The following is a 14952-nucleotide window of genomic DNA, read 5'->3' on the forward strand; positions in this document are numbered from 1 at the left end:
GCCATGTTTTGTGTTCAAATTGCAGTCTGAATGTTGCTGGACTTTCCCAAAATCATTTTGATGGTAAACTAGTCTCCCGTGGATTTGTCCACGTAATGTCAGAACAGGGGGAATTTTCCTCGGAGTGCACAGGTGCAGCTGTAGGCAATCTGCAGCTTCTGGGGCTGATCAGCTCTCATCCAGTGGTGGAGTTGTGCAGCTGCAGGCGTGTGGCAGAAGGGTGATGCCCAAATAAGGAGACATACATAGAAAAGTATGTCAGTGTCACAGACAGATAGAGAGGTTACTAAACTCCAAGGCAAACGTTTAATCTCCTAACTAAAATAACTGCATTTAATGCCCGGGGCTGGAGATCGATAAAAGATTCCCACTCTGAAAGGACTGAAGCTTAATCGGAACATTCCTCCGACATATAACAGTACATTTGAACGGCCTGCTGTTTACTTACTGCTCCATCACTGCAAACAGGTCAGCAGAAGATTATCCAGTTCTCCCCACACACGGCGCGCGACCCAGTTTATGTAAAATTACACCAGCCAAACACTCAAAAGTGCAATTTTTATACAACTTCATTATCTGTCAGAAGCACTCGAGATAAGCAACAAATAAGGAATTTTAAGAAGGGGCCAGCGTTTAGATGATCAGATGAGGCCGTGGCAATCATGATTCATGGGTGCTCCCATCTGACACTAGTTCTTGTTATTGTGTGTTGCAGAATTTGGGATACAAATTACACTTTATCAAAGTCACCACTGCGCAGAGCTGAGTGATGACCCTGCCGCCAAGGGGCACCCCTATCTATCACCTTTGGCGCGATTGCTATCTTCAGCTATTCATTTCTCTCATTTTTCTTTTGGGTTCCTGTTTAAACCGGCTATTTCTCGGTAATGGACCCCTTTTGTTTCTCATTTGTGATCACCTTTCGATGTCCTATTGCCAAACATGCTTCACAATTTTTTTTTAATGATTGCAATTTTGAATCACATAATTACAGCATCTGGACTTCCCTTCCTTCAGGATAAAATAAAAGTCGTCCAGTCAAACGGTTTCTAAGCTTTCAGCCTGCACAATCTCACTGAAATAAATACTGTCATTTCCATACGAGAGCTACATTAAGAGTAGTTATATTGCTATCTTAACACAATAATTCAAAATAAAATAATTTAAACAATATCATTCTGCTAACCATGTTTTTCCTTGGTCTCTCCTCATCTTTTTAAAAAATTGTTAATCAGCCATTTACTGTGCTTAATTGGCCTATCTTTTCTAACGCTTTCCCCCCTAAAAAAAATTTAAACAACACCGGGCAGGTTTTACAACAGGCAGGTGGTCCCCTCCGCAGGGTCTACACCAGGCAGGATGCCCCCTCCGCCAGGATCTACACCAGGCAGGATGCCCCCTCCGCCAGGGTCCACACCAGGCAGGATGCCCCCTCCGCCAGGGTCCACACCAGGCAGGATGCCCCCTCCGCCAGGGTCCACACCAGGCAGGATGCCCCCTCCGCCAGGGTCTACACCAAGCAGGACGTCCCCTCCGCCAGGGTCTACATTAGGCAGGACGCCCCCTCCGCAGGGTCTACTCCAGGCAGGACGCCCCCTCCGCCAGGGTCTACATCAGGCAGGACGTCCCCTCCGCAGGGTCTACACCAGGCAGGACGCCCCCTCCGCCAGGGTCTACACCAGGCAGGACGTCCCCTCCGCCAGGGTCTACACCAGGCAGGACGTCCCCTCCGCCAGGGTCTACACCAAGCAGGACGTCCCCTCCGCCAGGGTCCACACCAGGCAGGACACCCCCTCCACCAGGGTCCACACCAGGCAGGATGCCCCCTCCACCAGGGTCCACACCAGGCAGGATGCCCCCTCCGCCAGGGTCTACACCAGGCAGGACGTCCCCTCCGCCAGGGTCTACACCAGGCAGGACGTCCCCTCGCCAGGGTCTACACCAGGCAGGACGCCCCCTCCGCCAGGGTCTACACCAGGCAGGACGTCCCCTCCGCCAGGGTCTACACCAGGCAGGACGTCCCCTCCGCCAGGGTCTACACCAAGCAGGACGCCCCCTCCGCCAGGGTCTACACCAGGCAGGACGTCCCCTCCGCCAGGGTCTACACCAGGCAGGACGTCCCCTCCGCCAGGGTCTACACCAGGCAGGACGTCCCCTCCGCCAGGGTCTACACCAGGCAGGACGTCCCCTCCGCCAGGGTCTACACCAGGCAGGACGTCCCCTCCGCCAGGGTCTACACCAAGCAGGACGCCCCCTCTGCCAGGGTCTACACCAAGCAGGACGCCCCCTCCGCCAGGGTCTACATCAGGCAGGACGTCCCCTCCGCAGGGTCTACACCAGGCAGGACGCCCCCTCCGCCAGGGTCTACACCAGGCAGGACGTCCCCTCCGCCAGGGTCTACACCAGGCAGGACGTCCCCTCCGCCAGGGTCTACACCAAGCAGGACGCCCCCTCCGCCAGGGTCTACACCAGGCAGGACGCCCCCTCCGCCAGGGTCCACACCAGGCAGGACGCCCCCTCCGCCAGGGTCTACACCAGGCAGGACGCCCCCTCCGCCAGGGTCCACACCAGGCAGGACGCCCCCTCCGCCAGGGTCTACACCAGGCAGGACGCCCCCTCCGCCAGGGCCCACACCAGGCAGGACGCCCCCTCCGCCAGGGTCCACACCAGGCAGGACGCCCCCTCCGCCAGGGTCCACACCAGGCAGGATGCCCCCTCCGCCAGGGTCTACACCAGGCAGGACGTCCCCTCCGCCAGGGTCTACACCGAGTGAGCTTTAAAAATTAGCCTCCTTAACCATTGAAGGCTGATTTTCCCACCCAGTTGGAAGACCACACCTTGCAGATTGGCTAGATTAATCTGTGATGTATTTCATTGCATCAAAACACAAATGAAGTTGTCCAACAAGTGGACCTTTGCTGCCCCTCAAGCCTGATGAAGTCTGGATGAGTAAATCTGTCCACAGCAATGAAGGAGTTAAATTGTCTTGGTTCCCTCCGTACACAGGTTAACAATGAAACTCAGCAGACCCACATTTAGAATCATAGACAGCACAAGTGGCGGCCACTTGGCTCATCAGATATGTGCCAGTGCTAGCTCTCCAACTGTAACCACCCCACCCACCCCATTTCCCTGCCCCTTCCCTGTATCCTTTTCTACTCTCCCTTTTCTAATCCCATTGCCTTTTAAATGAGGTTAGAGTCTCTGTCTCAATAGCCACCTGATATGATGTGAAGCTTGGTGCGGATGTAAAGCTGTAGTCAGGGTACAGGTGATTAGAACCAAGCTGGACTGAACTGCGCTCCTGAATTTTCTACATCTTAGCCAAAAAAAAAAAATAAAGTGCTGAAGCTGCCAGTTTGAGTGCAGTAGGCACAGCTGGTATAGCTTCAGCTGCAGGTTTCCTCATTCCTTGTTAACAGAGAATCCATTCACAGCACGCTCCCTGTAACTTCTCCCCATTACGTGCCTTTTAATAAGACTGGCAAAGAAAGTATCACAAAGAGAGTCGTTGACAGTCATGGGCATACCTCAATGTATACATTTTAGTTATTAATGCCGCTCACAACAGTGGATGCTTTTGATCGTGTTGATGTGCAATGTTAAGTCACTTTTTTCCAAGCAGCCTTTCAATTAGAACTCAGTTAATACCTCGTATCTGGAGCATTGACTGTTCGATGAAAGCTTTGTGTAAAAGCCGAGCATATGTGGGTAGTCAACTTGATTTTTATAATCATTTAATTCTTTTTTGCTCTGACAATGTTCAGTAATTAAGATCTACCATTAAAACATTTGCTTAAAATAAACAGGCTGTAATAATCATATTACCCGGGCAATGCAATTTACCACGGCAATTAGAAGTGACAACACTTGGCTCATTGCCAACCCTCAACAGTCGGGGCCATTAAAGGCCGTTGTTTGCTCGCTTTCTTCCACAGCAACTTACCTCACTGACATAGATCCCGCTATCATCTTCATCATCATCTGTTCTGTAGCAGACAGTCAGGCCCAGCTTCTCCTGGCTGCTGATGCGGCACAGTTCAACCTCCTGAAAGAAAACACACAGCATCAAGCCTTTAGTTAAGCTTCTTTGTTTTCACTTCCCGCCTTACACTGTGCCACGACTCGTTTTGCATTTTTCCAAAATACTGCATATTTCACATCTCCCAAGATACGTTTTTTTCCAGCAAATGTATATCCAGCTGGCCTGACAAGTGAAAATCAGACTTCATGTCATCATGTGTGCTGATCATTGTACACATCTTGGTACAAAATCCTCTGAATATGTCACATATAGTTCATACTTCCAATAACTGGTGCTAACTGGTCCCACCAGCAATTTACCTTTATTTGAGAGTGACATGTTTATGACAGGTCTACACAAAGATGTTTCAGGGCAACACTGGTAAAATATTCATTTGGCTTGAGAGGGGAGCTGTGATTTAACGCACAACTGTACAGGTCGTACAGCTGCTCAATGTCTTAACACTGGAAAAATCTAATACATGTATGACTATTTTGGAAGATGGGGCCATTTTAAGGAGCAAGTTACTGCCTTTCTCTATGACAATGCTTTCTCTTTAAGGTTCCGCTGTTGAAGTACAATTTATGACTGAACAATAGAACAGCTTAAATGTAAATGTTATCAAATTACACAAGTGAATGTGAGGATGTCTGAGGAGCAGAAAGCAGCACCCAAGAAGGGCGCCACAAAAGCTGTGAGTAACGTCACAGCAAAGGGCGGCAAGAAGCAGAGAAGGTTGAAGAAGGAGAGTTACTCGATCTACATCTACAAAGTGATGAAGCAGGTTCACCCCGATCCCAGCATGTCCCCCAAAGCCATGAGCATCATGAATTCCTTTGCGAACAATATTTTCGAGTGTATCACGGGTGAAGCTTCCCGACTGGCCCATTAGAACAAGCGCTCGACCACCAGCTGTGGGGAGATCCAGACGCTCGCTGCTGCCCAGGGGAGCTGGCCAAGCTCACCCTGTCGGAAGGGACAAAGGCCATGACCAAGGACACCAACTCCAAGTAAAACTCCACAGTGTACTGGGGAAAAAAAAACACCAACCTTCCTTCTTTGCAGTTTTGTCCCAGTGAATGTTGGCAGGTTGTTCAGTTATAGGGAGCAGTGCAGTCAAACCCACTGCTGTCCTTCCCTTCCGGAGGGGTCATTCAATGGCAATTAAAGACAGGAACCCTGGCTGATTTCTTCTCCCAATCTCAGTTCAACTGTAACGCTCCCCCTGCCATGCAATAGGCCTTTAAAATGACACATATCTACACTGAGGTTGACAAAATGTCTGCTGCCCATTCCCAACGGTTTGTTGGTTCCCATGTTACAGCAAACAGATCTTAATCAGATACATACCTGTTGGAAATCATAAGGGTGTTCTTTAAAAAAAAAAATTACTTTTACCACTTGTTATTTTTCTTCCCCTCTTCAGGTTCCCTAAGTACTGTGGCCAGTGGGGTACCACAGGGATCGCTGCTGGGTCCCTTGCTGTTTGTGGTCTACATTAATGACTTGGATATGAATGTAAAAGGTATGATCAGTAAGTTCGCTGATGATACAAAAATTGGTAGGGTGGTAAATAGCGAGGAGGATAGCCTCAGTCTGCAGGACGATATAGATGGGTTGGTCAGATGGGCGGAACAGTGGAAAATGGAATTTAACCCGGAAAAGTGCGAGGTGATGCACTTTGGAGGGACTAACAAGGCAAGGGAATACACAATGAATGGGAGGACCCTAGGCAAGACAGAGGGTCAGAGGGATCTTGGTGTGCAAGTTCACAGATCCCTGAAGGCGGCGGAACAGGTAGATAAGGTGGTAAAGAAGGCATATGGGATACTTGCCTTTATTAGCCGAGGCATAGAATATAAGAGCAAGGAGGTTATGATGGAGCTGTATAAAACACTGGTTAGGCCACAGCTGGAGTACTGTGTGCAGTTCTGGTCGCCACACTACAGGAAGGATGTGATCGCTTTGGAGAGGGTGCAGAGGAGATTCACCAGGATGTTACCAGGGCTGGAGCGCTTCAGCTATGAAGAGAGACTGGGAAGATTGGGTTTGTTTTCCTTGGAGCAGAGGAGGCTGAGGGGGGACATGATTGAGGTGTACAAAATTATGAGGGGCACAGATAGGATGGATACTAAGGAGCTTTTTCCCTTCGTTGAGGGTTCTATAACAAGGGGACATAGATTCAAGGTAAAAGGCGGGAGGTTTAGAGGGGATTTGAGAAAGAACTTTTTCACCCAGAGGGTGGTTGGAGTCTGGAACTCACTGCCTGAAAGGGTTGTGGAGGCAGGAATCCTCAACATTCAAGAAGCATTTGGATGAGCACTTGAAATGCCATAGCATACAAGGCTACGGACCAAATGCTGGAATATGGGATTAGATTAGACAGGGCTTGATGGCCGGCGCGGACACGATGGGCCGAAGGGCCTCTATCCGTGCTGTATAACTCTATGACTCTATGACTCTAAGTACCATGCATTATCAGGAGGAGGTTGATGGGACAGCACAGATTTGTATTTGTTCTGAATACTCCATGTACAGGAATACTCCATGTGAGGAACTATCTATCAGTGGGTTCTACTCACATTTCACCACTCCACCGTGCAATTACTGCTTCACCCCTCCATCTCCACATGCAAAAAGGTGGATCTGAACTTCCCTTGTGTCTTTTGCAGAAATGTTCCACCTTCGTGTCACACATCATACAAAGGGGAGGGAATGATATAGAGTTAAAGAGATAGGGAAAGCAGAGTCAAAGAGAGAGTGAGGATGAGAAAAGCAGCTGGAGAAACAAAGGGGAAGGAATAGAAACTAAGCTAGAGATTGTAAAAGAGAAATGAAAGCAGCAGAACTCACAGTTACTAAACCAAAAAGTTGCTTTTGATAGTCCCAATGGCAAAAATGAACCAACCCTGACAACAGGGTCAAAGAAAATATTACATTGGAAAGGGCGTTGTTGTTTATAAAACTGGATTTTGAATAAAATGAAACAGACTTTTACAAGTCCAGAGTGCCTATGCTTATCCTTCAACAGCCATGTTGTTAGTGGTTGCTTCTCCTCATTCTCCAACCAAGATCTTTTACCAAATGAATGTCAGTATTACCGGCAGGTCTCGACCCCCCTCCACTCCCCTCCCCGCCCCAGCTAGATACACATGCAATCATACAACACTACAGTCAGCAATGGGAACCCCAGGCAATCAGCAGGAGGGGTGGGCGAGGTGAACTTCAAGCACAAAGAACCCTTGTAAGACAAGCAATAGCACCCAGTTCATGTCTACAGTCAGCAGACATACTATTATATTTCAGGCTTCTGGCAATGTATAGAATAAACAGAAACTTTAATGGAGTTTTCGCAAGCAGTGACACTCACAAGGTTTCCAGGTCTGGTCTCCATCAATTCAAACTATTTACGTTACAAAAGAAATAAGAGGAATCTATCCGAGAATGAAAAGAGAAATGGAATATAAACTATATCGCAATGGAAGTTTGTATTCAATTGAATTGTCCTAAACTACTTTTCAGATTAATATCTTTGGCCACTCTGACACCTTGTGACCAGCCAGATGAAGGTGGTATTGAATAAAATTTGACAATGCCAATCACTGTCAGGACATAGGAACAGGAGTAGACCATTCAGCCCCTCGAGCCTGCTCTGCCATTCGATTACATTATCGCTGATCTGTACCTCAAGTCCATATCCCTTGATACCCCTACCCGACAAAAATCTATCAATCTCAGTCTTGAAAGCTCCAAGTGTCCCACCTTCCATAGCCTTTCAGTGGCCCCCACCCCCTCCCAGAAAGCCAGATTCAGCAGGCAAAGGATTTCAACTGTTTCAGTTTTCTCTCTGGTATCTGCAATTCCTTTATCCGTCTTCATAACTCGCCCCCAGTATAACACCACCTCTGCTTCAACTGATATCTGCTAGGACTTGAGAGCAAGGACAGTTCTTAACTGGGAATAGTGAAGGTATTGAGAGGATAACCACATGACTTAATCCTTGGTGAAATGATCGCAGTGTTCTCCTTGCCTGAAGGTGCGACTCTTTCTGGAATACCAGCACCAACATCCAAGTGACCACTCTTTACTTGCGAGCCTGAACAATGAGTGGTGGCAGGCTATTCAGCCACAGGAGCGTCACAGCCAAGCTGGATCCTGTCCCCACCTGACACCCCTACACACAAGGACTTCCCCACAGTGGTCGTTGGATTGTGCTCAGAAACAGGAACACTAAATTTTATCTCTCTCCCCCGCCCCGGGGTGGATTTAATGCAAAAAGTGCAAAAACTTTGATGTTAGTACACAAAACCCACATCACAAAGTTGGGTGTCCCAGTGCTACTTTTCACACGCTTACAAACTATGAAGGGTCTTAGAGCAACTGTTGTGACTTTTATTAAATGTATACTATGATTCAGGGATTGAAAAGAAAAAGAGATTGTGAAGCATGCAGCAATTTGATACCCTGTTGTTTGAAGTTTACCCCCTCTTCCCTCCCTCTCCCCGCCCCCCCACCTCCAAAAAAAAGGTACGGTGTTGGAAATTTGGTAATTAATTTAAATGAAATACACCTTTCATTCCAAGACATGGAACCCGGCCACACAGAGCAGCAGGGTTCGAATCTCGATCCGTGGTCTGTACTGAGATAGCTGACCTTAGCCCGGGGTGGGTTAGGGGGTAGAGGGGCAGAATAGTGGGATGTTACAACTGCCCTCAGCATTCCTGGCCTGGAGGGAATGAAGGTTCCTACTTCTTTATTCGATGACCTGGGCTGGAGAGAAAAGTTTGGAATAGCAGAAAGAACACTTCAAACATACTGTTTGTCACCATGCTTTCTGCAATCAATACTTCTCTCCCCTCCTTGCTCAAAGATGGTGAATCATGCCAGAGAGCAGTTCCACAGACACCAAAATCCTTTCAGTGCCTTGCCCAAATGGTCCATTCTTCACATGTTAGTCTCAACTCTGTGTGTGCGTGTGTACACGGTCGGGCTCAGTCGCGCTACGTGAAAGAATGAACAAACTTGCATTACACAGCTCCTTTCACTACCTCAAAACGTCCCAAGGCACTTTACAAGTGTAGTCACTGTTGCAATGTAGGAAAACAACAATGGCCTCTTGGGTGAGGTAAGGTCAGGTATCCAGTCCCCGTTGAACTGTACTGCAGCTGAATCATAATCTTCAAGAGCAAAGGAGAGAGAAAAAAAACTGCAAGGTTAAAAATAACTCTGCAAAATGTCTGTTTTCCAATGTCACCTACCATAATTTCTGGGTCATAGAAACATAGAAAATAGGAGCAAGAGTAGGGCCTGCTCCGCCATTCAAAATGATCATGGCTGATCGTCTAACTCAGTACCCTGTTCCCGCTTTATCCCCATATCCCTTTAGCATTAAGAAATATATCTGTCTCCTTCTTGAATATATTTAATGACTTGGCCCCCACTGCCTTCTGTGGTAGAGAATTCCACAGGTTCACCACCTTCTGAGTGAAGAAATTTCTCCTCATCTCGATTCTAAATAGCATACCCCGCATCCTGAGACTGTGACCCCTGGTTATAGATTCCCCATCCATCAGGAACATCCTCCCTGCATCTAGTCTGTCTAGTCCTGTTAGAATTTTATATGTTTCGATGAGATCACCTCTCATTCTTCTAAACTCTAGTGAATATAGGCCTAGTTGACCCAATCTCTCCTCATATGTCAAAACTGCCATCCCAGGAATCAGTCTGGTAAACCTTCGTTGCACTCCCTCCATGGCAAGGACATCCTTCCTCAGATAAGGAGACCAAAACTGCACACAATACTCCAGATGTGGTCTCACCAAGGTCCTGTACAACTGCAGTAAGACATCCCTGTTCCTGTACTCAAATCCACTTGCAATGAAGGCCAACATACCATTTGCCTTCCTAACTGCTTGCTGCACCTGAATGCTCGCTTTCAGCGACTGGTGTACAAGGACACCCAGGTCTCGTTGCACCTCCCCTTTTCCCAATCTATCACCACTCAGATAATAATCTGTCTTTCTGTTTTTACAACCAAAGTGGATAACCTCACATTTATCCACGTTATAATGCATCTGCCATGTTCTTGCCCACTCACCCAACTTGTCTAAATCACATTGGAGTCTCTTTGCATCCTCCTCACAGCTCACATTCCAGCTTTGTGTCGTCTGCAAACTTGGAAATGTTACATTCAGTTCCCTCATCCAAATCATTGATATATATTGTGAATAGCTGGGGCCCAAGCACTGATCCCTGCGGTACCCCACTAGGCACTGCCTGCCACCTGGAAAAAGACCCGTTTATTCCTACTCTCTGTTTCCTGTCTGTCAACCAATTCTCAATCCATGCCAGTATATTCCCCCCAATCCCATGTGCTTTAATTTTGCCCTCTTGTGTGGGACCTTATCAAAAGCCTTCTGAAAATCCAAGTACACCACATCCACTGGTTCTCCCCTATCTATTCTACTAGTTACCTCCTCAAAAAACTCCAGTAGATTTGTTAAGCATGATTTCCCTTTCATAAATCCATGCTGACGTTGTCCAATCCCGTTAATGCCTTCCAAGTGTTCTGTAATCACATCATTTATAATAGACTCTAGCATTTTCCCCACTACTGATGTTAGGCTAACTGGTCTGTAATTCCCTGTTTTTTCTCTCCCTCCTTTTTTAAATAGTGGGGTTACATTACATCCTGACAATCTGCTTATTTTTTCACTATTTCAATTGGATTTATTTTGTTAAATCTCTGTTGGATGGATTTTCAGGCTCAATTAGCAAAAAAAAAATCCTGACTGAAATTTCAGCGTGAAAATTTGGAGTGTAAGGATTGCTTTTAGAACTTAGCTAAGAGGATGAGCCTGAGCAACAAGCCACAACTGCATCGTAGCCTCAACCCATTCTCTGTTGAGGAACATTAAAAAGATGAGGAGTTCTGGACAGTGCTTTCAGTCATTCAGTCACATGAACAGCTCCACAGCATAGGGATTCAGTCCTTCAACCAATGATGGATGTATCTAGAATCGTAATTAAAGCTGGGCTTTCCCTTCCAATTACGCAGGGTGCGATATGACAGAAAATTTATCTGGAAATCACCAAGCCATTACAATCCAGAATCAGTCTATAGAGTGACAAAACAAATTTGAATATAAATCAGCTATAGGCAGAGGTATTAATTTAATTTGACGTGTTGAAGATTGTGTTGACATGCAAAAAGGCCAATAAAGAGTAAAACTGCACACCACTGCTGAACCTTTCTAGCCAAGAACAAACAATGTAAGGGGGAAGAGCTCCTCTTTATAAACCGGCTTACAATCTCATTACATGTCATGCAGAGGACATCATACCCTGTAATTAGTACAGAGCGGAGAGAAGAGAATGAAAGAGAAAAGGACAAAGAACGGAGGCTGAAAAAAAAGGAAACAAGAGAAAGAAAGAGGGACACAAGGAAAGAAGGAGAGCAGGAGAGAAGAATATATAGGAAAGGAAAGAAAAGGAGTGAAAAAACTAGAAGAAAAGAGAAAGGGATAGAAGGTAAGAAAGGAGAAGGAAAGAAAAGGGAAATAAAGAAAAGAAGGAAAGAAAGAGGGAAGGAAAGAAAAAGGGTGAGAAGGAAAGAGGGAGAGAAAGGGAAGGAAAGAAAAGGAGATAAAGAAGTGAAGGAAAGAAAAAGGGTAAGAAAGAAAGGGAAAAAGAAAGTGACTGCACTTCCACCAAAATGTGAAACACAACACAAACATCTTGAAACAGTGCACAGATATCAAACTGCCACAGTCAGGCAGAGCTTCTGACAAGCAATGGAATGCTGTTGTAAACTCTAACAGGCCTGTGAGTTTTCATTTTCTGCGCTCAGTGGAAACACAAAGTGAAACACAAAGAAATCCTGCAGACCCCATCCGACAGTCTCACTCCATTCTCGTTTCCCGGTACAGAGCTAAAACACGCCGGGCATTTCTGATTCTTAAATCTTTCCTTAACAAGTCCTGAAAAGAAATAAATTTGGAGCACTCTGACATATTTGTTCATGCGTCCTGTCTGTCACTCGGCTCTTTTTTTCCCCCCAGCTGGTGACACATACTACTGGGGGGTGAGAAGCAGCTAAGTAAATTGGGAAATTCATTACCAGTGACAGCTATGGATGACAACTGTCACAGGTGCATTGAATGTCAGCATTTTGCAGAGAGCGATTGTAAACACAGGCATAATTTACGGAGCATAAACATTCCAACAACACAATGCATCGCTTCTTCCAGCTGCTTTGCACAATTAACCACCGGGAGGGCTGCATTTTTTGGCTCTGATTTGCGGAGCCTGCAAATTAACTTTTTTTTTGTTAATTCGCTCCTTTTATTTGTGCAAAGCAGATCATTGACATTTAATTCATCTGATTTCTCTAATCTCCACCTAGCACCAGGGTATCCTGATAACAAGCCGAGGCTATTCATTAGGAAGCTGCATTACCCCTTGTGTGAACAAACACAAAGGCTTGAAAAATAAATAAAACCAATAAAAAAAATAAGAGCGGTTTTAGTTCTAATTTCAGAAAATCAAAGCCGCTTGCTTGCCACTGACGATTTTGCAAAAGGTCAGATTAATTTTGCAAAAAAAAAAGCAGCCCAAATGTGTCCAAGACTTGAATGCTGAGAATCGTTAAACACTTGCTCTTACTCCAGGGTACAAGGAACAGCTTTCCATCCACTAGTCAATTCTTCTCTCACCTTCAGCTTCCGAGCTGCCTCTCACTCCATCCAGCCTTTCCTTCGCTCTCTAATTTATTGATACTATTATGCTCAGTGCCCCTCTGAGCACCGCTCTTATGTTGCTCCAAAGCCTATATCGAAGACACCATCCTACACGCTCTTCCTGCTTCTGAAATCCTTGCTGTGTTGCAATCAAGAGTTGCCGCAGTCTTCTTCTCCAGCTCATTCTCTCCCAAAGCTGCCGAACTCCTTAGCCTCGTCACTCTTTCCTTGCTCCTACAGTCCAGGCTTGGCCTCAAGTGTCCTCCACTCCTGATTGACTTCTCCTCCTCTTCTCAGTTTTGGTGGTGTCCTACATTATAAGAGCTGGCCCTACACCTATGTTCCTCAATGATAAAAAGATGAGGCCAAACCCATCCCTCATCCTCAAGTGATGCTGGCAAATGGATTGCCCTTTCCAATATGCACAAAGTCTTCAAACTTTTAGTTACTGAACAGCAGCTGACTTGAAGCCTTAGAACACTGTAACATTACACAAGTATAAATCATGGTTTATTCAGTTCGGATCAAGGTCTGGATTTTAATAAACTGAGCTGAAGTTACACAAAACGAAGAATCCCACAACGCTGTGAATGTCTCTGACCACTTTCCACTTCCCCCCCACCCCACTTCCCCCCGCAAAATCACAGCCCGTCTGTCCTCTGTACTGGCTCAGAGCTAAGAGTACTGGCTGCTTTAAATGCAGTCCAGTAGTAAGTCTGCTCTGAAGTGACTGCAAGCAGCATTAGACACCGGCAGATCTGCAGATCTGGACCTTCCTTTAATCCGTATGTTTCTCCCCTCCTTTCCTAAAGATGGCAACTCGTGCCAGGGTACAGTGCCACAGACACTAGGAGAACCCTTCAGTATCTTTGCTCAAGCCTCAGCAGTGAGCATCGGTGGGCTACCGGACCATTGAGGCAATTTGCCCACACAAACTCTTCTAGTTCACTGGATGGCAATCAGGAGCCGAAGCCTTGGTTGATTTTTGGCCTCCATCGTACATGCCCCACCACTATCCTGGGCGACAGCAAGCTGACTCAGTGCATCTTAGGGGTTGAACCTGGAACCTTCTCAGTCTGTACAAGTCGGTGGCACACTGCATAAGATCCATCACTGAGTAACGAGGGAGAAACTGCTGCCACTTTTAAAGGACGGGTTGGGGAATGGGGCAATTAATTCATTTAGTTCACAGGAAAAATAATGTGTGCTATTTCAAAGGGGAAGGAATGTTTGTTCGATGTAATCTGCCAATTTTAGATGGAAAAAAAGTGCTGTTGTAAAATGATCTGTAAATTTCCTCCTCCTCTTTTCAATCATTTTTGAACCAAAACGATTTCTCCAAAATGTCCCAAATTATTAAAATAATCACTCCAGAATCTTTGTCCGGATTTAACAGTAACTTTCAAAAGGGAATTCGATATATACTTGAAAAGGAAAGATTTGAAGGGCTGTGGAGAGAGTGGGACTAATTGGATTGCTCTTTCAAAGAGCTGGTACAGGCACAATGGGCCAAATGGCCTCCTTCTGTGATACATGTTTCTATAATTATATGATTTTTTTTTACTCCACCTGAATTCAGTGTCACCTATCATTTTGTTCCAGTGAAGCCTAACCTGCTTGCTGGCAGAAGCAGTCTGATTATGGGCTTGAGTTGGAGACTAATGATTCAACTAGATTTTGTAGCATCAGTAATTCGGACAAATCAGAGGAGGAAGGGGCAGAAATATTTACTGACTGGAAGCAGTCCGATCGCAGTTCGGTGCGGCTTATCACTGTCCTCATAAGAAAGTGCTTGGCATCATTCCTTGCAAGAACAGAGCATCAGTGACATAAATCAGGTACAAACGCATCATCGCGTGACCTGAATGTGACAATATCATGTCTGAAGTGACTTGGAACTTGCGTATTTGTTCATTTGACGGGTACATTTCTTCCACGAGAAAGTGTCCCTTCCAAAGCAAAACGTACAGAAATATGACTTTTGAGGCCTGCTGCTCACTAATTTCTTCAAGTCCATTTTGGGATATGTGCACACCTGTTCATGTGCTTTAAATTCATTTGGGCCCCTGAACATCCACAGGCTGAGTAACATATTAACCTATTAACAATGCACTCTCCTTATTACTCTTTTGTTAGAAAGTAAGGTCTCACTTTTAGTTTGTGCGTTTTGCCTCCACATCACTCGACAGA

At 46.0% G+C, this 14952-nt stretch overlaps 1 protein-coding gene across 2 annotated transcripts in view; it reads right to left on the reverse strand.

Moving 5' to 3' along the window:
- pdzrn4 (PDZ domain containing ring finger 4) overlaps positions 1 to 14952 on the reverse strand; it is a 425267-nt gene that overhangs the window by 14753 nt on the left and 395562 nt on the right. For both annotated transcript variants that reach the window (XM_067999883.1, XM_067999884.1), the window contains one exon: positions 3947 to 4048. In XM_067999883.1, coding sequence (XP_067855984.1) covers positions 3947 to 4048 — 102 coding nt within the window. The remainder of the gene's footprint in view (positions 1 to 3946; positions 4049 to 14952) is intronic.

The sequence above is a fragment of the Heptranchias perlo genome, chromosome 18 (genome assembly GCF_035084215.1).
Source record: "Heptranchias perlo isolate sHepPer1 chromosome 18, sHepPer1.hap1, whole genome shotgun sequence".
Taxonomy (NCBI): Eukaryota; Metazoa; Chordata; class Chondrichthyes; order Hexanchiformes; family Hexanchidae; genus Heptranchias; species Heptranchias perlo.